The 27,836-nt window shown below is 45.9% G+C and overlaps 1 protein-coding gene and 2 long non-coding RNA genes across 5 annotated transcripts; 2 read left to right on the top strand and 1 right to left on the bottom strand.

The window, feature by feature from the left end:
- The first annotated feature begins 298 nt into the window (after positions 1-298).
- Positions 299-24,130, top strand: LOC115604697. Of its 2 annotated transcripts, XR_003990378.1 has the most exons (5): positions 299-876; positions 12,853-14,712; positions 16,347-16,437; positions 22,624-22,795; positions 23,965-24,130. It is a non-coding gene; the product is annotated as an uncharacterized LOC115604697 (long non-coding RNA). The 2 variants fall into 2 exon arrangements; XR_003990379.1 differs by lacking the exons at positions 299-876; positions 12,853-14,712 and adding an exon at positions 15,566-16,177.
- LOC115604691 (neuropeptide FF receptor 2-like) lies at positions 23,207-26,321 on the bottom strand. Its single transcript, XM_030478020.1, is given in 4 exon segments — positions 23,207-23,417; positions 23,419-24,079; positions 24,973-25,072; positions 26,001-26,321. Coding segments are annotated over 4 exon segments (1,260 nt in total). The 5' UTR covers positions 26,317-26,321; the 3' UTR covers positions 23,207-23,234.
- Positions 26,122-27,074, top strand: LOC115604699. 2 transcript variants are annotated; one of them, XR_003990382.1, is made up of 3 exons: positions 26,122-26,253; positions 26,609-26,707; positions 26,875-27,074. It is a non-coding gene; the product is annotated as an uncharacterized LOC115604699 (long non-coding RNA). The 2 variants fall into 2 exon arrangements; XR_003990381.1 differs by having other exon boundaries at positions 26,476-26,707.
- Positions 27,075-27,836: the final 762 nt, after the last annotated feature.

Below are 27,836 nucleotides of genomic sequence, written 5' to 3'. Positions count from 1 at the left end.
GCCCTTACGCCCCGGGGGACCGGCAGGCTGCTCGGGCAAGGGCGCCGGGCTCCGATCCTCCGGGCTTTATTCCCCCGGGCCCCGGAGAACCGGCTGCCCCGGGAGCGGCGCCAACCGCACACACCGTGCCGAAAGAGCCGCCGGAGCCGCACCTCGCCCCTCGCCCGCTCCTTGTATGGACATCGCCCCGCTCTGCCGGCCCCGCCCCCTCCTTTTATAGATATCGCCCCGCCCTACCGGTCCTTTTATAGCTCTAACTCCGTCCCCCACCAGCCTCTCTCCGCTCCCTAATTTCAGAGGGCACGCCTCGCCCCTCGGGGAGCACTCCAGGGCCCGCCGCCTGCCCCCTGTGGCGTCTCCGTAGCCCCGCCAGCCGCAGCCCCCTACCCGGTACCTGGCGGCGCGTCTCTCCTCTTCCTTCCGTCCCCGGCAGAACACGCGGAACTGGGGGGAAACGTCCAGCCAAAGCCCCGGTAGCGCCAGTTCTACACCGGTTTCCACCAGCACCGCTCCCCTCTTCCCGTTTAACCCCGGCTGTGTCTCTCCCCGGGAGAGCGGCTTCTCCCTGGGACCTTCCACCGGGACCCATCACCGCCCGTCGCGTCAGCCGGAGCCCCACGGGGCCGGTTCTGGGCGATGACCCCCGTACGGAGCGTCCCGAGCAGCAAAGCCGGGGGCAGCCCCAGACCCGGCACTGACGGGCGCCCCGAGGCTCCCGGCGGGGCTTTGTACGGCCGGTGCTGGTGCCGCTGCAGAACAGACCCGGCTGTACGTGGACAGCCTGGGAACGCATTCCCTGCTCCATCCCCTGAGGAGGACATCTTTCTACAGCTGGTTGCCACTGTAAGGGGAAAAAGACTTTGCATTCTTGCTGAGGTGAGGCAACAAACTGCACTAGCTATATTTTCAAGTGGGCAGTGAACATTAGTCTGCTGAGCACTGCTTGTTGACGGCAGTGCTGTTGTTCAGTTGCCATCACCAGCATGACCAGCAGATGTCTGCACTGGACAGAAATGAAATGCAGCTTGAGATAAACCCTTTCCCAAATGAAAGCAGAGCGGAGTGGCAGGGAGGGGAAGTTAAAGAGCATGGTGGGGAGGCTGTTCTCCCAGGCCTGGACAGGATGACTTGAACGGTGTTTCTTGGCAATCTCTAGTTTCACAGTCTAGGACTAGGTTCGTGTTATCTGAACTGGATGCTGAAGTGAGGAGGTCTCAGTGCTTGGAGAGTGAGAGAAGTGTTCTTCCTGTTTCATATGTCTCTGGTGTAGGACTTGGTAGGCTGCCCAGTTTGGTGTTTGCATTATGGGTTTATGGCTATTGAATCCATAGGTGGCAACATATCCTGAGTTTGATACTTGAGAGCAAAGGGGAATGATGGATTAGACATCTACCTTTGGATGTTTGGTCATGGTTGGAAATTAGCAGCTGGACCAGAACAAAAACAAACAAGACAAAAGGAAACTTAATTCCAGGTACTGATTGGAACAATTGCCTTAAGTTAGATTATTTCGTGTCTGTGAGAAATTGGATTAGAGCTGGAGAGAGGATGTTAGGGAACAAAGAATGGAGTAAATCTGCTCATGACTTTGTAATGCCTCTGGGAGAAGAATCAGTGCTGGTCATGTCAAGCAATCAACTTGTAACTCAGTAATATTCACCTGTTGGACACGTGGCTCTGAACGCATGAGGGCTAGGGGTATTTTTAGGATTGATTTTTCTAATGTTAACTATGGACTCTATGATTCTATGATTCTATGACTTGTGTTTTATCAGAGCAACTTTGATCAATGACTTCACTGACTGGGTCTGTAGGTATGTGAAGGTGTAATTATAAACAAGAAAGTGTTTCAGTGCGGAACGTTTGAGTCAACTTATAAAGGGAGCTATTAAGAAGAGGGTCTGTGGCAGAATAACTCCTGTCTGGCTTTATGCTGGTTGATATTCTGCCCTTTACTTTCAAAACCTTGCTGCCATCTTTACTGTGTCCTTCAATGAATAGTCCATGTTCTATGTGACTGCTTCAGTTATGGTCAGAGAGAGAGAAGTAAAATTACTTTTAATCTCTTGAATCTTTCCAAACAAAAGCGGGCCGTTGTCTTGCTCCTCCCAGTAATCCTTCAAGGCATTAGTAACTCAGTGCTAGCACAGTTCTCTGATTAATAAGTGTTTGAGAGACCCAAGTGTTGGTAACAACTCTATTGTTACTTGATTGCAGAGATTCAGTCCTACTTAGGAGGAAAGAAAGGAACAGAAGCTGACTGAGGAAGGAAGACAAGACAATACTCTGAACAGTGAGAGGAGGTGTGCAGCCAAACACAAAATAGCAGATCTTGCTCTTACCACATCACCAACTGCCTCCGCCAGCCTCTTGTCGCTGCTATTCCATTTGTAATTTTGCCACCTGCTTCCTTTCAGCAGGAAAACCTATCGCCTCTCCCTGTCTTTTGCAGGTTGTGAAGGGAAGGAAGGATTTTTCACTAGTTTGGCTGCTCCTCCACTTCCTCTGATTTTGTGACCCTCATGCTCCCACACCAAAGTGTTTGGAAAGGACTCTGGGAGCTTTAGCCACATCTAGTTTCATGGCAGCAGTCCAGTAGTTAATTCAGTCCAGTCAGCGGGGCTCTGAAGCAGTTATAGGTTTGTTAATGCTTCTGAAATTGTGAAGTCTAAAGAAGAAACATGGAGAAATGTCATGTGGATTATTTGGACAAAGCTTCTGTCATCTTTTTCTCCTGCTTGACTCCAAGATGAGGATTTGTTTGCAGGCTCCAGTGTAATTTCTGCTCCCCTTGCACTTAGAGAAACAGCAACAGGACACTGACTGTGGGAAAGATGGCTCGTTTAGTACCTGTCACTGATGTGGGAAAGATGGCTTGTTTAGTACCTGTCACTGATGGGCTTCCAGACACAGGAACAGCTCCGGGGCTCGGAGGGCTGTAAAACTTAGGAATTTATTGTCAAAAATTTAATGAATTAAATCTACATTTTCTGAGGCAACAAGAAAATCCTCATTTCTCCAACCATCCTGTCTCTCTCATATGCAACATGGTGTCGCTAGTAAAGAGTTACTGTTGCTCTCATGTTCAGAATGTGTATTTTTTTCTGTCTTCAGGCAAGCCAACTAATTGCCTTGCAAGAACTGCTGTCATTCATTGTGCAGTCTTTTGTGTTGTATGATTTGCTGTCAAGATTCTTTTGTTACTACATCCTTGTTTTCTTTTCAGGCTGTTTTTGGCATATCTCTCAGGTGGCATGCTAAGAAATCTGTTTCTGGCCAAAACCTCTCTCAATAGCTGCTGCTTTGTGGTTTGTTGCACTTGTTTGTTGAAGTAGCATCAAAATAAGGGAGGGGGTGGGATGGGATCTGGTGCTGTGCACAGCTAATGGGTATGGTCAGAGTGCAGATAGATAGGCCTAAAGAGCAGTCACTTCTTAATCTATCAATTATGGCAGCAGAGAGACACCCCTGGTAACGCCAGATTCATTGCAAGCTTTGCGGAAGGCAAGGGTTAGAGTTAGAACAGAGTAAGGACTTAGAAGGTTAGCTGATGGAGTAAGTATCAGAACGAGTGACTGATTATTGCTGTGGATGGGGATTTGGGAATGCCAGTCTCTCTTCTTTGCTGCATCTTGGGAAGCTTCAGGACTTGAAAGAATTTGTTCTCAGCAATGACTCTTGTTAATGATGGGAAAGAATAGTCATATTGGGGTTTGGTGTATTTGTGCTCCCCTAGGCTGCTGAGGAGGCCAAGGGAAAGTGGGACTGGGAGGTTTGTTTGGAAGGACTGTCAGCCTTCAGTAAAGGTTGGTCCCGACAGGTCTCTGGTTCCCAGCAGAATCTGACCTCTCCCTGTATCTCCAGGCTCTACAGAAAACCTAGGGGTAGGTTTTGTCAAACCAGCAAGGGAAGATCTCTCTTTACTAGTGCATCTCATAATGCCTGTAGTCCTAGGAAGGGCTCGGGTCCATGCCAAAGTGCCGTCTACTCTGTCACCACTGGGTCTTGGTTTAGAACTGGAATTAGTTCCTGAGAGTCCTGGAACGTGGGAGCCCTCCCTTTTGGTACCTCATGCAAAGTCTGCGTCACTACAATGAGTGCCTATCTTTGTGCTGACACATTACAGGGGACATGTATATTGCTAAACTTGGTAGAGATTTAGATTTAGGATTAGAATTTGGGGCTGTTCACTACAAAATATTGCAAACCTTAAAGGCCTGGAGTGATTACTGCTCTCAGCAAAGGTTATTCATTAATATGATGCCAGATTTTCCTGCAGCTGTGGCCAGAAAAGGCAAGGCTTTGGGTTAGGAAACCTGAAAGCAAGGTGTGTATGACCATTTGTTTATTTAGGAGTGTGCGCACAAGTCTTCCATGACTGGGATAAGGGCTCTTGCAGCTACCAAGTTGTAAGTGGAGTTTTGTTGCAATTTTGAGCCATCTTGTTGTTTTAAAGGTTTTATTATAGAAAATTTTGGAGGATATTTCAAGAGCTCCATCTGTAGCTGGATCTCACTCAAATTGCAGCAATCAGGTGAGGGTTCTTCCTAGTGAAGCCTAATGCCTTCTGGTCAGCCCTGCTGCAGCTGTGCCTGTCACCTATCATGGCTGGGGAAGGTTTTCCAGGGAAACAGAGGAAACTAATGGCTGGTGTTAGAATCATAGAACAATTTGGGTGGGAAGGGACCTGTGTTCTGGAAAGCAGGGACCATGCAGTTACTACCTCTTGCAAAGCTGAGCTGAAGGCTTGTGAAAGCAGCACAAAATGATTATCCTTGTGCATTTTGTTGAGTATGTGTTACTCATCCTGGTGGATGTGCATCAAGGTTGTTTCGAGCTTTGCTGTGAGTATTTTGGCACTGTTCTCTTTCAGATGCAATTCTAGTATCATACTTTGGTACAGAACTAGGCTTCATGGTAAGAGGGACTGAGGAGCGGCATTCCTAAATTTCGCACGATGCATGTGATTAAAATGAAGTAGTAGCCGCAGATGCTGATGGTTTCTGATGTTTTTTCCCCAGTTATAACCAGCTTAGTGCTAACACAGGGTTTCACTTGAGAGATTTGTTCTGTTTTCAGGCTGTACATGCTGAAGCACCCTGGTTGCCTATAGAGAAAGGGATATAGCACTTACCAAAGCGACCTTTACTGCCTTCTGATTACATTGGACTGTCTTTAGGATCAGAATTAGAGTGTACTTATGGTGAAGGACTGGTGTGCTGGGTTTTTCCTCTTTCTGGATTGCCAGTGGTTTCTGGTGGGCTGTGTGCGGACTGGCCAGGTTTTCAGTCCGAGCTTAGTTTAAGGGATAGGCTTGGGTTTTACTCCAGCAGGAATTGAGGTACCATGTTTAGGCATGTGAGCACTTCCTAATGCTGGTACTAGATAAATATGTGGCTCTGGAGGGTTTTGTGCTTCTGTTTTAGTAAAAGTTCGTGATGATGAAAGTGACTGTGCCCACCATGAGATTTCCTCCTGGTATATTGCTATTGTGGAGGATCATGTTTGCATCGAACTGAAGTGAAGGTAGGCCTGGATGTTGCATGGACATTGCTGGTGGTTTTATCTTGTTTTGCTATCTGTGGGCAACTTGCTTATGAAAACGATGGCAAAAGTACTGCTGTAAAATAAAGAAGCTAAAAACAGCTATTAAAAGAAATAACACTATATTGTAGAGGAAAATCAAACCAGTCAGAATCAAAGAAAATTCTTTACCCTGTACAGAAATCTTTAATGTGATGCATCAATATGAGAGGCAAATTTCAGGTAGGTCTGTGTTAAAGAGGATTGGGAAGAAATGTTGGCTGCCAGGTTGCAAAATCTCCTCTACAGAACAAGGGATTTCAGCAACTTTCTCAGCATTCAAATCCTCCTCCAAATGCAGTTCCAAATTGCAGTTTCCAGCCCCAGCATAAAAACTCACAAGTTTTGGGGAGCTTTATGGAAGACACAAGAGTCAGCAACGCATTTGAAGTTTGGCTTCTAGCAAACAGCACCTTAGCAGGGAAGCTGTACATCGTAATTGTGACCTGGGGTCATCAACAGGCTCTTAAGCAGAAAAAAATGCACTAGAAAGAGTCTGTATCTTTTCCTGTCTGTCATTCCTCCACAGGAAAAGCTCCTAGTAAAATTCTACAGGGGATGAAGAGAACAAATCTCTTCTTTATATCTTCCTAGCACAGGAAAATAGGAAGAATTTTAAGTATCTTCTGCCAATAAATTGGATACTTTGGGATTTTCTATCGTCATGCTCAGCATCCATGTGAGGCAGTTTGCTGTAAACAACCCTTTGCAACCCTAAAAAAAGCTGTGGAAACAGCAGAGCTTTATTACGCAAAAGAAATGTGGGAGGTAGCACATTCCCAAGTATTGTGAGATGTATTTTTAACTCTCACCAGCTTGATGGATTTAAACAATAAGAATTAGATTTGGGGGTTGGAACTAGATAATCTTTCAGGTCCTTTCCAACCCAAACCAACATGTTCTGTGTTCTATGATTCTGTGCATCGGCTGACACAGTAACATTAAGTTAAACACACTGGGAAATCCAGACACTGACTTCTGTTCATGTTCCAGGAGAGAAACCTCTGCACGTGAGACTAGTTAGTAAGGAAGTGGTGAATGTTGAGAGGTAGCTGCTGCCATGGCAGGGCAAAAGGGGCCAGCTAGTATTGGTAAATGTGATAGATGTGTGTATCAGGTAGCTTTGGTCAGTGCTAGGCAGCAATAAGTGTTTTTATCCCACAAGGAAAATGCTCTTTTGCTGTTGGTGGAAGCTACTGGTAATGATAGTAGAGATGCTTTGAACCACCTTACATCTTCTCAACTGTAATTGTGCAAGTAAAGAGGAAAGTATTTGTAGTCTGAAAGCTGCCAGGTTCCTCTTTGTCTTGGAAGTCAAATGTCTGCTGTGTGGGAGTGAGTGCAGTAGATGGAGTGGCAATTACTGTCAGCTGAGGCTGCCAAAACCAAGCTGATGGTCTGTTTCTCGAGAACCAACAGTTTTTCTCAGGATATCTTTCAAGATATCACATTGAAGACTTGGTGCAATTACTTTCAGTGAACCATTTATAAGTTTCTTATTGTGCCTGTGGACGCCTGTAAGCACAAGATCCTAATGCTGCCTCTGCTAAAATCAAATGCCAGCAGAGAAGGTCTTAACAGAAAAGATGTTAAAAGTCTGAGTGAGAAAGCCAACCTGTGGGGAGAAAAGGCCCAAATGTTTTTTTCCTAATATCTATTTATAGAATCATAGAATCATAGAATCGTAAGGGTTGGAAAGGACCTTAAGATCATCTAGTTCCAACCCCCCTGCCATGGGCAGGGACACCTTGCCCTAAACCATGTGGCTCAAGGCTCTGTCCAACCTGGCCTTGAACACCGCCAGGGATGGAGCATCCACAACCTCCCTGGGCAACCCATTCCAGTGCTTCACCACCCTCACTGTAAAGAACTTCTTCCTTATATCTAATCTAAACTTCCCCTGTTTAAGTTTGAACCCATTACCCCTTGTCCTACCACTACAGTCCCTAAGGAAGAGTCCCTCCCCAGCATCCTTGTAGACCCCCTTCAGATACTGGAAGGCTGCTATGAGGTCACCACGCAGCCTTCTCTTCTCCAGGCTGAACAGCCCCAACTTTCTCAGCCTGTCTTCATATGGAAGGTGCTCCAGCCCTCTTATCATCCTCGTGGCCCTCCTCTGGACTCGCTCCAACAGCTCCATGTCCTTTTTATGTTGAGGACACCAGAACTGTACGCAGTACTCCAAGTGAGGTCTCACAAGAGCAGAGTAGAGGGGCAGGATCACCTCCTTCGACCTGCTGGTCACGCTTCTTTTGATGCAGCCCAGGGTACGGTTGGCTTTCTGGGCTGCAAGCGCACACTGCCGGCTCATGTTAAGCTTCTCGTCAACCAACACCCCCAAGTCCTTTTCTGCAGGGCTGCTCTGAATCTCTTCTCTGCCCAGCCTGTAGCAGTGCCTGGGGTTACCCCGACCCAGGTGTAGGACCTTGCACTTGGCTTGGTTAAACTTCATAAGGTTGGCATCGGCCCACCTCACAAGCGTGTCAAGGTCCCTCTGGATGGCATCCCTTCCCTCCAGCGTATCAACCGAACCACACAGCTTGGTGTCATCGGCAAACTTGCTGAGGGCGCACTCAATCCCACTGTCCATGTTGCAGACAAAGATGTTGAACAGGACCGGTCCCAACACCGATCCCTGAGGGACACCACTCGTTACTGGTTTCCAACTGGACATCGAGCCATTTACCACAACTCTTTGCGTGCGGCCATCGAGCCAGTTTTTTATCCACCGAGTGGTCCATCTATCAAATTGATGTCTCTCCAATTTAGAGACAAGGATGTCATGTGGGACAGTGTCGAATGCTTTGCACAAGTCCAGGTAGATGACATCAACTGCTCTGCCGCTGTCCATCAGTTCCGTGGCTCCATCATAGAAGGCCACCAAATTGGTCAGGCAGGATTTCCCCTTAGTGAAGCCATGTTGGCTGTCACCAACCACCTCATTGTTTTTCATGTGCCTTAGCATGTTTTCCAGGAGAAACTGTTCCAAGATTTTGCCAGGCACAGAGGTGAGACTGACTGGTCTGTAGTTCCCCGGGTCTTCCACCTTCCCCTTCTTGAAAATGGGGGTTATATTACCCTTCTTCCAGTCATCGGGTACTTCATTTAGATGAGATCTTCATAGAATCACAGAATCATAGAATAGTTAGGGTTGGAAAGGACCTTAAGATCACCTAGTTCCACCCCCCCTGCCATGGGCAGGGGCACCTCTCACTAAACCATGTCACCCAAGGCTCTGTCCAACCTGGCCTTGAACACTGCCAGGGATGGAGCATTCACAACTTCCTTGGGCAACCCATTCCAGTGCTTCACCACCCTCACTGTAAAGAACTTCTTCCTTCTATCTAACCTAAACTTCTGCTGTTTAAGTTTGAACCCATTGTCGCTTGTCCTATCACTACAGTCCCTAATGAAGAGTCCTTCTCCAGCATCCTGGTAGGCCACCTTCAGATATTGGAAGGCTGCTATGAGGTCTCCACACAGCCCTCTCTGCTCCAGGCTGAACAGCCCCGACTTTCTCAGCCTGTCTTCATACGGGAGGTGCTCCAGCCCCTTTGTCATCCTTGTGGCCTCCTCTGGCCTTGCTCCAACAGCTCCATGTCCTTTTAATGTTGAGGACACCAGAACCGTACTCCAAGTGAGGTTTCACGAGAGCAGAGTAGAGGGGCAGGACCACCTCCTTCGACCTGCTGGTCACGCTTCTTTTGATGCAGCCCAGGATATGGTTGGCTTTCTGGGCTGTGAGCGCGCACTGCCGGCTCATGTTCAGCTTCTCATCAACCAACACCCCCAAGTCCTTCTCTGCGGGGCTGCTCTGAATCTTTTCTCTGCCCAGCCTGTAGCAGTGCCTGGGATTGCCCTGACCCGGGTGTAGGACCTTGCACTTGACTTGGTTAAACTTCATAAGCTTGGCATCAGCCCACCTCACAAGCGTGTCAAGGTCCCTCTGGATGGCATCCCTTCCCTGCAGCGTATCAACCGAACCATACAGCTTGGTGTCGTTGGCAAACATGCTGAGGGCGCACTCAATCCCACTGTCCATGTTGCAGACAAAGATGTTGAACAAGATTGGTCCCAACACTGATCCTGAGGACACCACTCATTACTGGTCTCCCACTGGACATTGAGCCATTGACCACAACTCTGTGTGCACCCATCCTGCCAGTTCTTTATCCACTGAGTGATCCATTTATCAAATTGATGTCTCTCCAATTGAGAGACAAGGATGTCATGTGGGACAGTGTCAAACGCTTTGCACAAGTCTGGGTAGATGACATCAACTACTCTGCCCCTGTCCATCAGTTCCGTGGCTCCATCATAGAAGGCCACCAGGTTGGTCAGGCAGGATTTCCCCTTAGTGAAACCATGTTGGCTGTCACCAACCACCTCATTGTTTTTCATGTGCCTTAGCATGCTTTCCAGGAGAATCTGCTCCAAGATTTTGCCAGGCACAGAGATGAGGCTGACTGGTCTGTAGTTCCCCAGGTGTTCCATTTTCTCCTTCTTGAAAATGGGGGTTATATTACCTTTTTTCCAGTCGCCGGGAACTTCAGCTGATTGCTATGATTTTTCAAATATGATGGACAGTGGTTTAGCAACCTCATTCACTAGCTCCCTCAGGACCCATGGATGGATTTCGTCAGGTCCCACAGACTTGTGCACGTTCAGGTTCCTACGATGGTCTCGAGCCTGATCCTCTCCTACAGTGGGCCTAAGGTCTTCGTTCTCACAGTCCCTGCATCCGCATTCCGAGACTTGGGTGGTGTGGTCAGAGTATTTGCTGGTGAAGACTGAGGCAAAGAATTAAGAACCTCAGCCTTCTCCAAATCCAGGGTAGCCAGTTCTCCCAATAGCTTCCAGAGAGGGCCCACATTGTCCCTAGTCTGTCTTTTATTTGCTATGTACCTATAGAAGCCTTTCCTGGTATCTTTCACTTCCCTTGCCAGATTTAATTCTAACTGGGCCTTAGCTTTCCTAACCTGGTCCCTAGCTTCCTGGACAACGTTCCTGTATTCTTTCCAGGCTGCCTGTCCCCGCTTCCACTTTTTATAAGCTTCTTTTTTCCCTCTAAGTTTCCTCAGCAGCTTCTTATCCATCCATGGAGGTCTCCTGGCCCTCCTGCTGCGCTTCCTTCTAGCCGGGATGCAACACCCCTGAGCATGTAGCAGGTGATCCTTGAATATCAACCAGCAGTCTTGGGCCCCTCTGCCCTCTAGGACTATATCCCATGGAATCTTACTCAGGTTCCTGAAGAGCCCAAAGTCTGCTCTCTTGAAGTCCAAGGCAGTGAGCTTGCTGCATGCGCTTCTCACTGTCCTGAGGATCTCGAACTCCACCATCTCATGATCGCTACAGCCAAGAGGCTGCCCTGGAGCATCACATTTCCAACCAGTCCCTCCCTGTTGGTGAGCACAAGGTCAAGCATGGCACCTTTCCTTGTTGGCTCCTCTACTACTTGCGAGAGGAAGTTGTCTTCCACGCAATTGAGGAACCTTCTGGATTGCTTGTGCCAGGCCGTCACGTCCCTCCAACAGATATCAGGGTGGTTGAAGTCCCCCATGAGGACAAGCGCCTGCGAGTGTGAGGCTGCTCCTATCTGTTTGTAGAGCGCTTCATCCACAGAGTTGTCCTGATCAGGCGGCCTGTAACAGATCCCCACCATAATGTTCTCCATCACTGTTCTCCCTTTGACCCTGACCCACAAACTCTCTGTTGAGTCATCACCTGTCCCCAGACAGAGTTCCATACTCTCCAGCCTATCACTGACATAGATAGCAACACCCCCTCCCCGTCTGCCAGGCCTGTCTTTTCTAAACAGCCTGTAACCTTCCATTCCAACACTCCAGTCACAGGAGCCATCCCACCATGTTTCTGTGATACCAATGACATCATATCCCTGTAGCCGTGCACACATCTTTAATTCCTCTTGTTTGTTCCCCATACTATGGGCATTTGTATAGAGGCATCTGAGCTGAGCTCCAAATGAAGCTGACTCAATGGCTGGAGCAGGTGAAATGTCTCTGCATCACTCCAAGCATTTATTACAAGTGCTGGCAACTGACCGGGAGTGTTGGGATGGATCAATGCCACCCTCCCCCAACACATCTAGTTTAAAGCTTTCTTGACCAGCCTGGCAAGCCTCCTACCAAAACAGCTCTTCCTCTTTTGTCAGATCAGCTCCACCAGCCTCCAGTAGACCTGGCCTCCCAAATCGAGCCCCATAATCTAAATAGCCAACCCCCTGACTATGGCACCACTATTCTAACCATTTATTAACCTGTCAAATCCACCTGGCCTTTTCAAGATCCTCCTCTTTAACCTGGAGAATTGATGAAAAAGCTATCTGAGCTCCACAGCCCCTATCCACCTCTCCCAGGGCTCTGTCGTCCTTCTTAATGTTCTCCAGGCTACTGCTATCTATATCACTAGCACCCACATGGACCACTAGAAGGGGTAACAGTCAGTAGGACTTACTAGACCAGGCAGCCTCTCAGCAACATCCCTGATCCAAGCCCTTGGTAGACAACACACCTCCCTTGAGACTGGGTCAGGCCTCTGTGGAAGAAGTTTTTCACTGTGAGGGTGGTGAGACACTGGAACGGGTTGCCCAGAGAAGCTGTGGCTGCCCCATCCCTGGCAGTGTTCAAGGCCAGGTTGGACGGGGCTTGGAGCAACCTGCTCTAGTGGAAGGTGTCCTCGCCTGTGGCAGCTGGGTGGAACTGGATGAGCTTTAGGGTCCCTTCCAACCCAAACCAGTCTGTGATTCTATGTGTAGCTCAAGGGAAACCATGCAGAGTTATTAGGGGTTGACTGTGCCCTTGTCACCACCCTGATTTTTCTCAGTGTGCTTCCAACAAAAAGGGGAAGAGCCATCTGTGCGGTGAGTGCCAGTTAGGTAGGAGGAAATGAAAGCTTTTGCCTGATGTGCAGGGTAATAAATGTGCTTAGGTGCACCCTACAACAGTTTTGACTACAAATTGTGATGGCTCTTGCCATCCTGTCACACCAGGCACCTCCAGAAATGACTCTGTTCCTGCTCTCTACTGTCCTGGCAGTGTGGTGTTAGTGCTGCACTGCTTCCCACCACTGTAATGGGTACAGCACCAATTCTTGCCTGCGCAGCTCCCTTCCTAAGGCTCAGATTGCTGAAGAATGCGCTGGTAAAAGCTGAGGTGAGAAACAGTTTTAAAGCTTCTTCTTTTACCTGAGAAGAATAATTTTGTGCTCTATGTTCTCTATGTTCCTGTTTTTCTCCTCTTTTTTTTCCAGATTGTTTGGCTGGCAACACAGGATGACGCACGAGCTGCCATTGGGAACAATACACAATTTATCCAACATATTGGTGTGAGAGAAGGGAAAAGGGAAGAAAAATGATTTTCTCCACATATTAAGTGTGAAAGGGTAGTATCTTCTTTTTTCTGTGTTGCTCACTTAAAAAATTGTGTGCTGTGACCTATAATCCTGTCTGCCCTTGGCCTGTAGCAGTAGCATCTATAAATGCAGAGGAAATGAGCACTGCAGCTTTTATCAGAGAAATCTCTTTGGATTAGTTAAGTAATAGGAGGAAGAGGTTTCTGGGAGGTAGATAGATAAAGACCTGTCCCAAAGCCCCAGGCGAGGCAGTGGGAAGGCTCAGCTGTTACTTTAGAGGCTTAGCATATGCTGCTAAGCCTGCAGAGCAGCAAAATGTATTGCATTTTGTGGCTTTTTTGTCATTACTGTATCAAAGTGCTTGGACTTGAATGAGTGATTATCTGTGTATTTGTAAAGTGCCAAAATGCCCTGGTTGTTCTGTGGCCCATGACCAGCTCGCATCCAAGAGTTGCATGAGTCTTCATTTAATTGAGTTTATGGAGGGCTGATAACTCCTTACAAAATAAGGCTGGAAATCACAGAATCGCAGACTGGTTTGGGTTGGAAGGGACCTTAAAGATCACCAGTTTCTACCTCCCTGCCCGTACCACTTAAAAATCTGGCCTGGTTGGAATCTTATCAAGTACTTTGTCTTCAGACATCTTCATGATGTCTGATTATTTAGCCTTTTTAATTTTTCTCCTAGGAAATAGCAAGGTTTTTTCAGTTGAGAAGGAAGAATTAAACTTTTGGGTGAAAAATCTCACAGCCAAAAACTGTTTCTTTGGGGTTTTTAAATCAGCCTTCACAAATCACGAGGCTTCCAAAAGCCTCCTCCAAGGCAAAGCTCCTTTTGCCATCTCTGTTCTTTGTCCTCATGGGACAAAGGGTAAAACAGAATGGGCCATATTGATATGTACCTGCTTCATGACTACACATACAGCCAAATATGCTATCGATTTCAGTTGTGCATTCCTAACCAGCTGGAGTGTATATAAATAATAAGCTTACTACATCTGAAAGAGAACTGACCTGCTGTGCAATTACTATCTTTAACAGATAAATTGTGGATTTGTCAGAGATGAGATGGACTCAGTGTTAGGCTTCAGGATAACCTTAGCAACAAAGTATTCTGCTGTTCAGAAGCCCACGTGGAACACATTTCATCTCTGGCAGGATTTCCCCAATTTCTGTAGATTTAAAGCAGGAATTGGTTGTCCTCCCAGTGTTTCGAACCAGGTAGGAGGTCAGCAGCCCAATGATAAATTGGATAATGTGTTAATGCACGTTAAAATATATACAGTCCCAATGCCTTGATGTAATATTCCTTTTTCCCTCTACCAGACTTTGAGCTCAAGAAGTCGATAGGTTAATCATCTAACTCAACTCTCAAGGATTGAATGTACTGTGTACACAGTCCCTCAGCTCATTGCTCACACAGAGATATAAAAAGTGAAGGCCATACTGTGTATTATATCTAAATTAAAGCCTTTTTCATCACCCATACCAGAGTGAAGCTTTAGTTTTACACCACACTCTCATTTATTCTTAGGATCTTATCTATTATTCTGCTGGCAAATGTTTATTAGACAAATACAACCTTTTACTTCACAAGGAAGAGAAGTGCATCAGTCTAACTTGATTATTTATTTATGCCTATTTAGTCTGCTGAAAAGGGGTAATTTTCTGTTCACAGCTCTGGCAGTGGTTATTTTGAGGAGTAGCAAAACAGTCCCTGGCATCACCCTTCTGGCCTGGAACTGGCATTCTCTCTTTGTAAGCATGACATTTAAGGCCACGGAAAACAGAAATGCTTTGTGTGCTTTGCTCATGCTTCTTACTGCTTTCTCTTGCTCAGGTCCAAGCTGAGCTGCTGCCACTGCAAACGCTACCTCACCTGGGGAGTTGTGTAATTCTTGCAGCAATTTGCAGCCTCAATCACAACCACAAAGCTCTGTTTGTACCTTCTCTATGGGCTCTAAGTGCTTTCTAGAAATTGCTTTAAATGCCCCATCTGTGAGAGTATTCCTCTTGCTCCAGGCCAACAGGATGGAGCATGGTTGGAAGTTTAGGTTTGTCAGTTTAAAAGCTTGATTTGAAAAGTCACCAGAAAAATAAAGAAGTTTGTCAAACTGGTGCTTTCATATGCCACTGAACAGTCTTTGTTTTCCACTTGAGGTTCTCATGTTTGTAGCACGGATACTTCAATCTTCGAAATTCAGCCCAGCAGATCACAAAAGCTATTAGATGAATATTTATTCTTTCCTCTGTGAGAGCTTAATCTCCAAACTGCCATGAGCAGTTTATTAATTTGTCTTTGAGGAAACCAAAGTCCAGGGGCAGTTTGAAATGGAGACTGTAATTCTGTTTTGAGAAGATGCTGCTGACAGATTAGTCTGCCTGTGCAACCCAAGTATTGCAATGTCCCGATAGCCTACGAGAAGACTCATCAAATAGTGTTAGATTAAATGAAATTAATTCCTTGAAGACCTTTTCTGATTTGCAAATCAGGCACCAAATATGAAGGGTTTGCTTCAAATCTCTTCATGGTTTTCTGATGATTGTTTGGATGCTTTTGAATTGTTATTTTCAGTACTTCATGAAATGAAATGTCAAATGTTCACCTTTCATTTTCAAGTGAAGGTGTCCTTATACAGCCGTGTGCACATGTTTATTCCTTCAGCACAAATAGCTGTGATTGCTGATGCATGTGGTAGTTTAACCCCCAAGTGCAAAACTAGTTTAACTTAGCAGTTAGAGGGCTGCTATAATTTGGGGCTGATAGTTCCAGCATCTTTCTTGCACACAGTTATTTCTGCCTACTTTGTGTCAGAGAGAGGTGCAATGGGCAGGTGACACACAAACTGGTCTGGTTTTGGGTCAGAGCCAGCTCAACCACCTCTTCACTGCTCGAAAAAAGCATAAATCGCCTCAAAACCATGCTACTTTGTAATGTGTTGTTGAGCAGCATTCCTTGCAACTCAGAGAGCTTCATCTCTCCTAAAACTCACTAGTATAAATTAGTTGGATCTTAAAGTAAAGCCTTAATAGCTGCCAGTTAGTATTTTTCTTACTGGAGAGATTGAAAATAATTCTTCATTACATTGCAGAAATGCTTTTTGAGGACTTTCCCTTTTCCTGCCTTTCTGCTGTCATATCTTCTGTTTCTGCCTTTGAATTTACAGATATTCCGTATGTGATTTCACCTGCTGCATGAATTCCCTACAGCTCTGAGAGTATGGTTGGTATTGAGATGGGCTTTCCTCCTGTTGTATTTCTATTTCTCTCCTATTTCTACTTCAAGCCTGAGTTTCTTTCTGGAAAATGGGCTTGTGCTGTTGGATATCTAATCCCTTGTTTGTGAGCAAGTCTTAATTATCTACTTCTTTCCTCTTTGCTCTCTGAAACAGGTATAATAAAACCAGTAACCTCTCCAGTACATCTGGACTTCAGTACATGAAGCTCATGAACGTTTTGTCATCTGCACAAAGGTCACCCAGGGTGAGAAACATTTTCTGTACAAATACTGGGTTTTTTCTTCTCACATGTTACATGTTTACTGAGGCTGTAATTCTGTTCCTGGTGCAGTGTATATCAGGTATCACCTACTGCCCCCATCTGGCACTTGCCGTGTCAGGTTGTTGATCCATGGATTTCCAGGTTGTTTAGCTATGAAAGAGCAGAGATGTGCAAACAGGTAAAGCTCTTTCTCACTCCAGAACTGGTGTGGGGTAGTCAAGGTAGCAGTGTTATTCAGTGTGTTTGCGGCAGTAAAGAGTTTAGCAAAATTCAAAGGGCTTCAAATTCTAAACAAAACCTTCCCAGATGGAAATTTTCCTTTGGGAAATGTCCCCATGTTGCAGACCTGCAACAGGGGACTCTGGGAGCAATTGCTGGCAGCTGCAGATGGGGTGTTGTGAGCAATTTCTGCAAAATGAAGTCAGCTTTTACAGAGCAAATACTCTATTTACCAAAAATCTCATTTGCTATGGAAATGGTCCTTGCTGAGTACTTACAGTCCATTCCCTCCCACTGCTGTTGGCATTCCCAGCTCACACTGATACTGGGAGCCTTTACCAGGGTGAGCCGAAAGCTGATAGCCTTTTTTCCACACTTAGTGGTCTCTCTGGCCTCTAAAATGCAATCTCTGCAGAGATGAGGAGTGTCAGTGAGTTTTATTCCCAGCCAGGAGGAGTCATTTTGCATCTATGCACCATTATTTGCGTCCACATGCACACGCAAGAGCCTTTTCTAGCAGGACATTTGGACACAGATGTACTCATGTGTTATGATGTTGGTAACTGACTGCAATGAGTGACTGCTTTGTGGTTTTAATAAATGATCGCAATAGCAGACGACTGGAAGACAGCTAGAAATGCCCCAACACCACAGAGCTTATTATTAACCCTCCTCCAGGGACTTCATGTGAGGGGTTCCCAGCCAGGATAAAGCTGCTGTTTGTTCTCCTTCTGCCAGTGTAAATTTAACTGTTAGAGATTCCTATAGCATTAAAGGAACTAGAGAAATACACGTCCCCCCTCCTGAATGCTTCTGCAGGTAGGATGGCAGATTGTGATCTCTCCTTCAGAGAAGGTGTTGGTGCAGGTAGAGCTGAATCTTGACAGAGGTGTTGGAGCTGTCATAACACTAATCTTCATTTGGCTAGAAAAGGGGCTAAATTTTTTCAAAGAGTTATATTTTTCAGTGAAAATTACATCCTCCTCTGACTATATGACCACCTCAAAAAAGAGAATGCATTAGGGTATTTGAAATTATAGGTAACGTGTTGATTGTAAGGGAGAAACTGAAATTCATCCTAAAGCACAGGATTTCCCCTCCACCAGATGAAATTCAAGCATCTGCATTGCAATCAGCACTCCCATTATTTCTTTTTCACAGTTTGCTTATTACTGCTCTCCCTTGAGCATCACCTAGGTACCTTCAGTAGGCATGACTGGTGTCTGATATTTCTCTTGCCTTTTCTGGAGGAATTGCTTGACAGTTGCACACAGTGTTGACTTTGAAGACTTTTTGCTGGGTTCTTTTTGATTGAGCAGGAATTTAAATAATTGCAAGCTCTCAATAAGAGCAGCTTGCAAAGCCAGACTTCAGTAGAATACATTTTTCTTTTCAAGTTAAAAGCATGTAAAGGAATTAATGTTGTCTAATAGTATGTTAGAGGAAAACTTCTTTATTTGAATTTGGTAAAGAAAAGCAAGCAATGGAAAAGCAAACAGAACATAGTCATCACTGCTGAGGATTTTGACACGTTACTGCAGAATTCACTTTGCTCCCTTGATACTCTGCTGGCTTTGGATCATTTCATTTTAATGACCTGGTTTTTCTCTAGCCAGCGACAATGTTACTTTCATAGAATCATAGAATGGTTTGGGTTGGAAAGGACCTTAAGATCATCTAGTTCCAACCTCTCTGCCATGGGCAGGGATGCCTCACACTAGACCATGTCACCCAAGGCTCTGTCCAGCCTGGCCTTGAACACCACCAGGGATGGAGCATTCACAACTTCCTTGGGCAGCTTGTTCCAATGCCTCACCACCCTCACAGTAAAGAACTTCTTCCTTATATCTAACCTGAACTTCCCCTGTCTAAGTTTAAACCCATTACCTCTTGTCCTACCACTAGAATTCCTCTCAATGTAATTCTGCCAGTTAGCATCCCTTTTTCTTCTTCTTGTTGTTTTACATTTGCTTAATTTTTTATAATGTTGAAATTCCAGTCTTGGACTTGGTTCAGGAGGGATGTTTGCTAATAAGCAGCAGAAAACAGAGAGGAAGGCCGTTTTCTGACAGTGCTGAAATGCTGCAGCAAGAGGCAGGGTCTTTGTCAGTGTAGTTTTGCTTTGCCATCGCTTTGTGGAGACATTTTAACTTTATTACCAGCTGCGTGTTTGCTACCATCTGTGCTTCTGCAACAGACTCTTCCTAAGCAAGTGTCCTGAGCCTGGAGCTCCAGCACAGCACAGGAAGTTGTGGTTCAGTGAATGGATATATGGAGTAGTATTTTCCACCACTTGGAGAGAGCAAGCCTTACAATGGATCGGAAGCAAGTTATCTTCTGCAAATGTTGTGTTCATTCCGTAAGTCTTCCTCTCACATCTCCGTTGGCTGTTAGGGTAGAGCAGCAGCAGTGCCACAGAACGAAGGCAGGCACAGGCCAAATGAGTGACAAAGGGCATGATTTACCATCTGTGATAAATCATATCTGGTATCCTGCAGTCCCTTGAGCAAACGAAATGAAAGCCATTCTCAGCAGCACTCAGCTGTCAGTCTGCACACCACTGCACCTTGGGAGCTAAAGGAGGCAGGCAGTGCTGGCTTTGGGGGATCTTTGCCACAACTGCCCATCTTGACTGTTCATGGAAGGTCCAAAGCATGGGATAGAGGAATATGTGTATTACTGCATCAGTTTGGTAGACATGAGGAATGAAGTACATGGCAGGAAATGTGGCCTGAGCCCTTGGACGAGTTATAGGGACAGATTTGTTCTTCCCTTCGTGGAGCCAGGGCGCTGATGGCTTCAGAGGCACGAGTCCAGAGAGATGGAACATCCATTATCCCCTCTGTAGATGGGTGAATTATTTCTCTGCTAGTCTGGCACGTGAGGCTGGAAACTTGATTTTTTGTTAATCGAATTGCCAGGAATGACTGATAACAGTTACCAGGTTTTCAATATCCGCAAGCATTGACTACCAGTTTAGAGCAAAGAGACTTGTCTGCCTTCTTCTCTGCCTTCAGAAAGGGCAAGTCTCTTCCAGGTCTTCTAAAGGTCTATCTTGACCATGTAATTCCGTGTTGCAAAGTCTGGAAGCTCCCTGTTGTAGAGCAGCACTTTGGGAGTGAGGGATGGTGAGGAAGCGCAGTGTGCTGCTCTGGCTCTGCCGGGCCCTGCCACAGCATAACTGGAGTGTGGAGCTGTTGATTAAATCAAAGCCCAGGGAGGAACTGCCAGCAAATGTGAATTACTTCAAGGCAGTACTAAGAGAGGGCTGTGTACCACACTGCTGGATGTTTGGTCACACTCACATGAATTCATATCTTTGGGAGGTGGTTGCTGTTGCTGCAATCCCCGGAACAGCCAACGATTCTATCTTGGGATCCCGATAGCTGTCGGAAAGCTTAGTATTTGCAAACTGAGAATGTTTATTAAACCCCAGCACTGGAAGTTTTACAGTGTGGGTAAACCACATATGCTCCGTGGCTCCCTAAAATTCCTTTATTAGAATTGTGAAGAAGTAGCATTAGCTGCAGGAAATTATTCTTCCTTTTCCTTCCTTTAATTCTCTCCTTTCATAGAAAACATGTCCATGGTCATCTTTGACACTGAAGACTCTAAGAAAGCTCCTTGCCCATGGTGGGGCACAGAGGCTTTTATAGTTTTCAGACAGTTCTTTCTGGTTCTCAACTGCTGCTGCAAATTCAGACCAGAGTGAGATATATACATATATATAATGTCAACATGTATATAGCGTTTAGTTCTGTTTAGTTCAAGCTGACGTAAGAAATGTATTGATTCATCCCTGGAAACTAAAGCTTAATGATTCCTTATTATTGTCAATATTAGCTTTTCTTTCTGCAACACCATCACTGTTAGGATGTTTTCACTGCTCTCCAGGTTAGCCCACCAAAGCCCTCAGATCTACTTTTGCTCTCGTGTTATACAGGGTAACCCGATTTTTTATTTTCACATTTTGTTTGGCCATCTTCCTGCAACATTTAGTTCTTGCTGATTTTGGACAATTTCTGTCTGTCTTTGAGCAGCAGAATTGAACCATCTCCTAAAACTTGGTTTGTCTAAAGTAATTTTCATTACTTGCTCTTATAAGCTGTCAAATGATTTCAGGACTAAATCACTTCCACAGTGAAGAGGATAATTTTTGTGATCAATGTAATTTGAATCACAAGAAAAGAAAAAGCAGCACAGGCAATAATTATGTACTGGTGAGGGTTGTCAGGGATCCAGAGGACAAGCTGCCTTTGCTGATGCGGGGTTATGAAGGTGCCTTTCATGTAGGACAAGTGGGCAAATGTTGGTAGCTATGGGTCCAACTAGAAAGTGCACATCTGTGCTGAGCACAGGCCAATGTCTCATGAAGGCAAACTGCTTGATGGCTTTTACTTCAGCACCCTTATTCTCCAGTGGAATGAGAAGTACCAGCCTGAGCCAAACACTTTGGGGCATTTTTATGTCTTCTTTGCACTCAGTTTATGCAGGTTTGGGGTTTTTTTTGAGTGTGTTGCCGAACTGGGATGAATGTAAGCATGTAGTTACACTTTAAAATATTCTCAAAACATTGCTGAATCATTGGGAAGCACAAAACCATACAGGTTGGATGGGACCTCTGCAGTTCATCTGCTCCTTAGTTTTAATCAGGGAAACATGTCTTTGGCAAAAGCTTGTAAAGGAAAATCCCACCTACTGCTACAAGAGGCTGTCTCAAATGTGAGCATATTAAATATTCCTCTCAAATCCATTCACACCTTGCCCTGCAAGATGGATAGCAGCCATGCTGCTCTCTATGCAGCCCAGGATGGGTTTGGCTTTCTGTACGGCAAGCACACTTTGCCCACTCCAGTCCAATTCAACATCCACCACTGTTCGCAGGTCCCTCTCCTCGGGGCTGCTCTTGCTCCATTCATCCTCCTTGGCTCTCCTGGTACTGGGGACTGCCATGACCTGGGTGCTGGACCTTCCACTTGGCCTGCTTGAACTTCACAAGGTTCACATGGGCCCACTCCTCATGGTGGTCAGGGTCCCCCTCGATGGTGTCCCCTCCTTCTAGACCATCAACCCCACCACTTAGCTTGGGGTCATCCTGCTGTCTGTGCCACTGAGGAAGATACTAAATAGTGTTGGTCCCATCTGTGGCCATAGCAATGAGCTTGGGGAATCCAGGCCAGGCCAACTTTGACAGGAAAAATGGGTCTGGTTTGGGCAAACTACATGTGAAGGACAAAGGGATGGATGGAAGGGATGCAGGGAGGGTGGGAAACCACTGTGGTGGGGTTTTCAGCAGAGCACAGCAGGGTCAGGCATCCACATTTCATAGAATCATAGAATGGTTTGGGTTAGAAGGGACCTTTAAGATCATCTCCTTTGAAAATCCCAGCCTAGATAAAATGCATTAAGGAAACCATTGGTGAGATCAGAGCAGCTCTGGCATCTTTTCTTCCCAGTACTGTCTACATGTTTTCCTTATTTTCTGGTCTTCAGAAAGGAACATAGTTTGGGACAACACAGCTTGAGAAGTTGTCAGTTTTCCTGAATTGTGGAAATACGTCATGATCTGAAAGGTGCTCCAGTTTACTTAAAGGAGGACTGTGCTGGGGAATGACTTTCCCTGGTGCTTGGGACCTACAGACCTTCACGGGATGAGACACAGCAATGCTCTGTAGCAAATCTGTGTAGACACTACCCTGTGCTCCTCACCCATTTCAGGATCATCCCTGAGGCACTCCCAGAGTTGCTTTCTGTACATGCTGGGTTCAGTTAGACCAAAAGGGCCCTAAAGGTGCTTTATCCCCTGCTAGTACTGAAACTGCATCTTTTTAGATGACTTATATGCCCCCCATCCCCAAAAAGTAGAGTTGAGTTCCCCCAAAAAATGTACCACAAAAGCTATTTTTCATCCTTTATTTCTCATTCTTTCACTCCTGTTTATTTTTCTAGCTGCAACAATAATTGATGTTGAATGAATGAACAGGACAGGCAACCAGAAAAGGGAGTAAATGGAATGTGGCTGAAGACGCTTCCTTCTGGTCACTTGGGTCAGAACTGGTTGGCATTCCAAATATCCAGGCAGAAGCAACACGAGTCCAACCGCAAGGAGACCCAGGAACCGGTGAGTTTGGTTCAAATATTCAGGCTGTACCTCCAATATTTCAGATTCACAGAAGAAAATGAATAAATGTTCTCCTCTTCATCAGTGAGTATCTGCAGTAATTGTATCCAAGTCAGCAATCTTTTTCTCTCTTATGTCACAGTAAGTGGAAGGCTCTCCCATTTGAATCAGGTCCTTTCTCCAGCCTGGTTTAAGAGCAGCCAGTCATCACCGACTGCAGGGCAGCTGCCACTGATTAAAGCTGGTGACACAAAGGGCTGAATTCTGTTTCCTACAGATGTCAGACATTTAGATGTGATGCAAGTTGTTTATCTCCTTCAAAAAAGTTGCCTATCTCCTTCTTGACATTGTTATCAGAAAGGGCTGCTTACAGAGCATGAGCTTCACAAGATAAATAAACTCTGCCAGGTGTAAGTCATTTAGGGCTTCACAGCACGTTTCACTTGAGCCCATCACTGCAGGGCTCTTCTAGATCCTCCATTATCAAATCCTGCTGGTTATTCACCCAATTTCCTTTCTTGACTGTCTTCCCCACCTCCTCTTCTGCATTTTGACAAGCTTGATCCTGGGGCATCTGGTCATTGGCAGCTGGCAGAATGGCATTGCCTTGGCCTCGCTGAGAGGTAGAGCTCCCTGTGACCCATCTCCCTGGAGCAGAGCTGGAGTTTGGAGGCTGCCTGAAAGCCTCGGCGGAAGTTTTCATTAAAGAACCCATAGATGATGGGGTTGACACTGCTGTTGAAAAAGGCCAGCCAGTGAGCAAAGGGGTAGATGTAAATGTTGATGATCTGCAGCTGCACATCAGAAAGGTTGGCATAGTCTGAGAGCATCATCAGAGTCCACAGAGGAAGCCAGGACAGGGCGAAGAGCAAAGCCACAATAATGAGCATTTTGATGACTTTTTGTTTCTTCTTGGACCTGCTGTGCCGCTGCTCCTGGCTGTCTTTGCCCCCCTCAGGCACTGCTATTTTGCAGAGAGCAATACTTATCCTGGCATACATGAGAACAAGGAGTGACAGGGGAGCCAGGTAGATGTTGGCAAACAGAACTGTTGTATAGATCTTTCTCATTTCTGGGTCAGGCCAGTCCTCCCGGCACCAGTACACGGGGCGGGTTTCATTGCCGTAGCCAAGGATGACCCTGAAATGCTTCTCTTCTTGTACCTGCAGCATGACCACGGAAGGACACGTGATGGCGACAGCCAGAATCCAGATGAGCACAATACTGGCTATGGCAGTTGCACTGGTCAGCTTCTGCTTGAACGGGTCAACGATGCACCGGAACCTGTGTCAATGGTGGATGTGGAGAAGCCGTTTAAGGAATGCTGAGTCTAACAGGCAAGCCTACACATACATTGAACTCGTATGGCTTCTAAAAACACAGATGGAATAATTTTCTCATCCTGCATGGACGAGTGGAATTGCATTGAGTTGCTCCGTTCAAGAGCTGTGTGGTAAAAACAATCTCAAAAAAAGGGCACATTTACTGTTCAAATTTCCTCATTTTGATCTCCATATCATAGAATCACAGAATGGTTTGGGTTGGAAAGGACCTTAAAGATCATCTAGTTCCAACCCCCTGCCATGGGCAGGGACACCTTCCACTAGACCAGGTTGCTCCAAGCCCCATCCTACCTGGCCTTGAACACTGCCAGGGATGGAGCATTTACCACCTCTTTGGGCAGCCTGTTTCAGTGCCTCACCACCCCCACTGTAAAGAACTTCTTCCTTATATCTAACCTGGACTTCTCCTGTTTAAGTTTGAAGCCATTACCCCTTGTCCTATCACTACAGTCCCTAACGAAGAGTCCCTCTCCGGCATATTTGTAGGCCACTTCAGACACTGGAAGGCCGCTATGTATCAGCCTGCTGCTTCTGCTACTTCGCTGAACCAAAGCAGGTACTAGTGCCTCTCCTATATATCTTAATAGCTAAGGAACAGTCTAATTCTAGGCAGCTAGGCGTAGACCAGGTCTAGCATCTTTAAGAGATACCAGGGGAGGAGGAAATTGCCATGGCTGCTCTTTAGACCCAGCCACATTTTGATTTGTTTAATAGCCTTAGCAGCAAAATACATCCAGTTTGTTGCAGTCTTGTGTGGATTAATGAATCAGCCTCAGCATGGTCAGGTGGACGAAGGAGATGAAGGGGCAGTTTGCAGTCTCTGCACCATCTTACCTGTCTACAGCAATTGCAACTAGGGTGAAGACAGAGGCAGAAACAGAGATTCCTTGAACCATTCCGCTCATCTTGCAAACCAGGCTCCCAAATGGCCATCCTGGAAGGAAACAGGCAATTGAAATTTCCACCAGCTCACTGCAGCACTGTACTTACACATGAAAGAGGAAATTTCCACCCCAGAACTAATATGTTTCTTTGGCTGTGTCAGGCCATAGCAGGGATGAGGGAAGCAGAGGTTTTGTAAACAAACACTTTGCCAAACACCTTGGGTGAGTTTCTGATGTTCCAAAAACCAGCAAAGCAACATTTCATAAAGTGATAGAATCCCAGGTTGGAAGGGACCTCAAGGATCATCTGGTCCAACTTTTCTAGGCAAGCATGACCTAGACTAGATGTGCCAGCACCCTGTGCAGCCAGATCTTAGACGTGTCCAGTGTTGGGGAATCCATCACTACTGTGGTGGATTTTCACAATGAGAACAATGGCTGTTTGTTCCCATTGTGAAAAATTTTCCTTGTGTCCAGAAAGTTGTGGTTTAACATCCCATTAAAGGAGATCTCAGGACAAGGAAGAGAATCAACCACCGCAGTTCATTGTTCCTGCATCTGGCTCATAGCATCTGCCAAGTCTTTCTAAACATGTAACCTGGCAGCGGGAGAATCCCTTCTGAAGGACAAGGGACATGGAAGTCAGTGAAGACAGCCCCAGTCAGGACGTGGGTCAGAGGCTTGTCTTCCTTATCTCTGACTTCCAATGACTTGAACCTGGCCTTGAAGTGTTTAAGGCCAGGTTGGACTGGGCTTTGAGCAACCTGGTCTAGTGGAATAGACCAGGTGTCTATTCCTGGTGTGTTCCTGCCTGTGGCAAGGGGGTTGGAACTAGGTGAGTTTTAAGGTCCCTTCCAACCCATTCTGTGATTCTGTGAAAAGCTTTCATAGCCCACTCAGAAACATGCACCCAGCTCTCAGGGTCTCGAGGCGAGCCCCCCTCGAGCTCTTTATGCCACGGGGTGCGAACCAGCCTACCTGCAATGATGTTGTCCAGGAGGGTTGTGGGCATGCAGAAGATTCCCACCAGCAAGTCGCTGACAGCCAGGTTTAAGATGAAAAGGTTTGTGACTGTACGCATGCGTTTGCTCCTCAGGACAACAAAGCAAACCACTCCGTTGCCGACCATACAGAGCAGGAAGATCAGGAGGTAAGAAATGATGAAGACAGCTGCCACTAAAGGCTGATGAAGGTAGAAGTCCACGTAGGAGACATTGCCTTCTAAGTAGAGGTACTTGTAAGTCCCATTATAATTCGGTGTGTGAGGCCATTCGAATGAAGAGTTTGAGTCCATTTTCTTACTCGTGTTGTAATGTGCTTTAAAAGACATTTTAAAGAGGTTGTTTTAGTGTGTTTGGAATTGATCTGAAGAAATATGACTGGTTTGGACATACTGTGTGCTGAAAAACATGAAGAGCTTATATAAACTCATCCCTCTCTGTTTTTTTAACAGTCCATGTTCTGAGCCCCCCCAAATAGGAAAAATAGTGACGAAATGAAATCTTTGTGAAGTGGCTCACACCTTCTGCCTGAATGCATCCAAATGCAATCCCCCTTGACTGAAAATGAAATATTTTTGTGTACAGTTGGCCTGAGACCACATCACTGCCCTGCCCACAAGCTGCATAGATCAGGAGATGAGTCTGCAAACACCGAGGACTATGCCGTGTTTAAAACACGCTCAGGTACAGGGTGGCTGGATTCGTTTCCTGCCTCTGCTACTGAACTCCCAGGGGATATTGGGGAACTGGTAATTTCTCCATGTTGTGGTTTTCCTATTATGAAATGTAATACTTTTCCCACATGGTTTATTTACACTGTCAAGTAAATTCCCCATTTTATATTTTATTAGATGACTGTTGTCAAACACTACAAGGCCTTTCTAGGAGAGACTTTTTCAAGTCTGAACTTTCTTGATATTGAACCACCTGGGCTGGTGTGATGGCTTGAACATAAGGGACGTGAGACTTCTGGTTTGCCTGGAGCTGAAAGAATCCATTTAAGGCAGGTACAGAATTTGTATGCCCCAAACTGAATTACTTCCCAATTTAACTGCTTGAGATTAACTTCACAGGCCACAGTCTGGTTTCTTGCCCTGAAGAACCTCTGGTTATACTAGATGCTACACCAGAGTTCTAAAGCTCAGGTTTCAGCTGCCTCCCAGATATCCGATGACCAGAGCTTTCCCTATCTATCTGTGGAGTAAAGATGGAAGGTGACATTCTGTTGTCACTCTGCATAGGTCAGCCCTCTCCCTAGGAAAAGAAAATAAGTGTTAGGTACCAATGCTAAAAGGGCTGGTGTTTCTTCTTCATTCTTCTGGTGGGTTTTGTTTTACTTCAGAGAGATTCTAATTTACCTTCTGTCTCTGCCTCTTGTTCCCTGATATATTTACTCACACCTAATTCTCAGGAAAGCATTGCAGCTTTTCTATAGTTTGCTTGTCAGTGAAATTCAGTAAGAGGGAAGGAGCATCTCTGCTATGGAGACAGGCTGAGAGAGCTGGGGTTGGAGAAGAGCAGGCTCAGGGGAGACCTTAGAGCATCTTCCAGTGCCCAGAGGGGCTGACAAGAAACCTCAGAGAGGCTTTTAGAATCATAGAATCAAACAGGTTGGAAAAGGCCTTTAAGATCATCACATCCAACCTTTACCCCAGGACTGCCAAGTCCACCATGAAACCATGTCACTGAGGGCCTCATCTATACAGTATTTGAACACTTCCAGGGATGGTGATTCCACCACTGCCCTGGGCAGCCTGTTCCAATGCCTCCACACCCTCTCTGTGAAGAAATTTTGCCTAATATCCCACCTACA

The sequence above is a fragment of the Strigops habroptila genome, chromosome 3 (assembly GCF_004027225.2).
Source record: "Strigops habroptila isolate Jane chromosome 3, bStrHab1.2.pri, whole genome shotgun sequence".
In the NCBI taxonomy this organism is placed as follows: domain Eukaryota; kingdom Metazoa; phylum Chordata; class Aves; order Psittaciformes; family Psittacidae; genus Strigops; species Strigops habroptila.
This window is presented reverse-complemented; position numbering and strand designations above follow the sequence as displayed.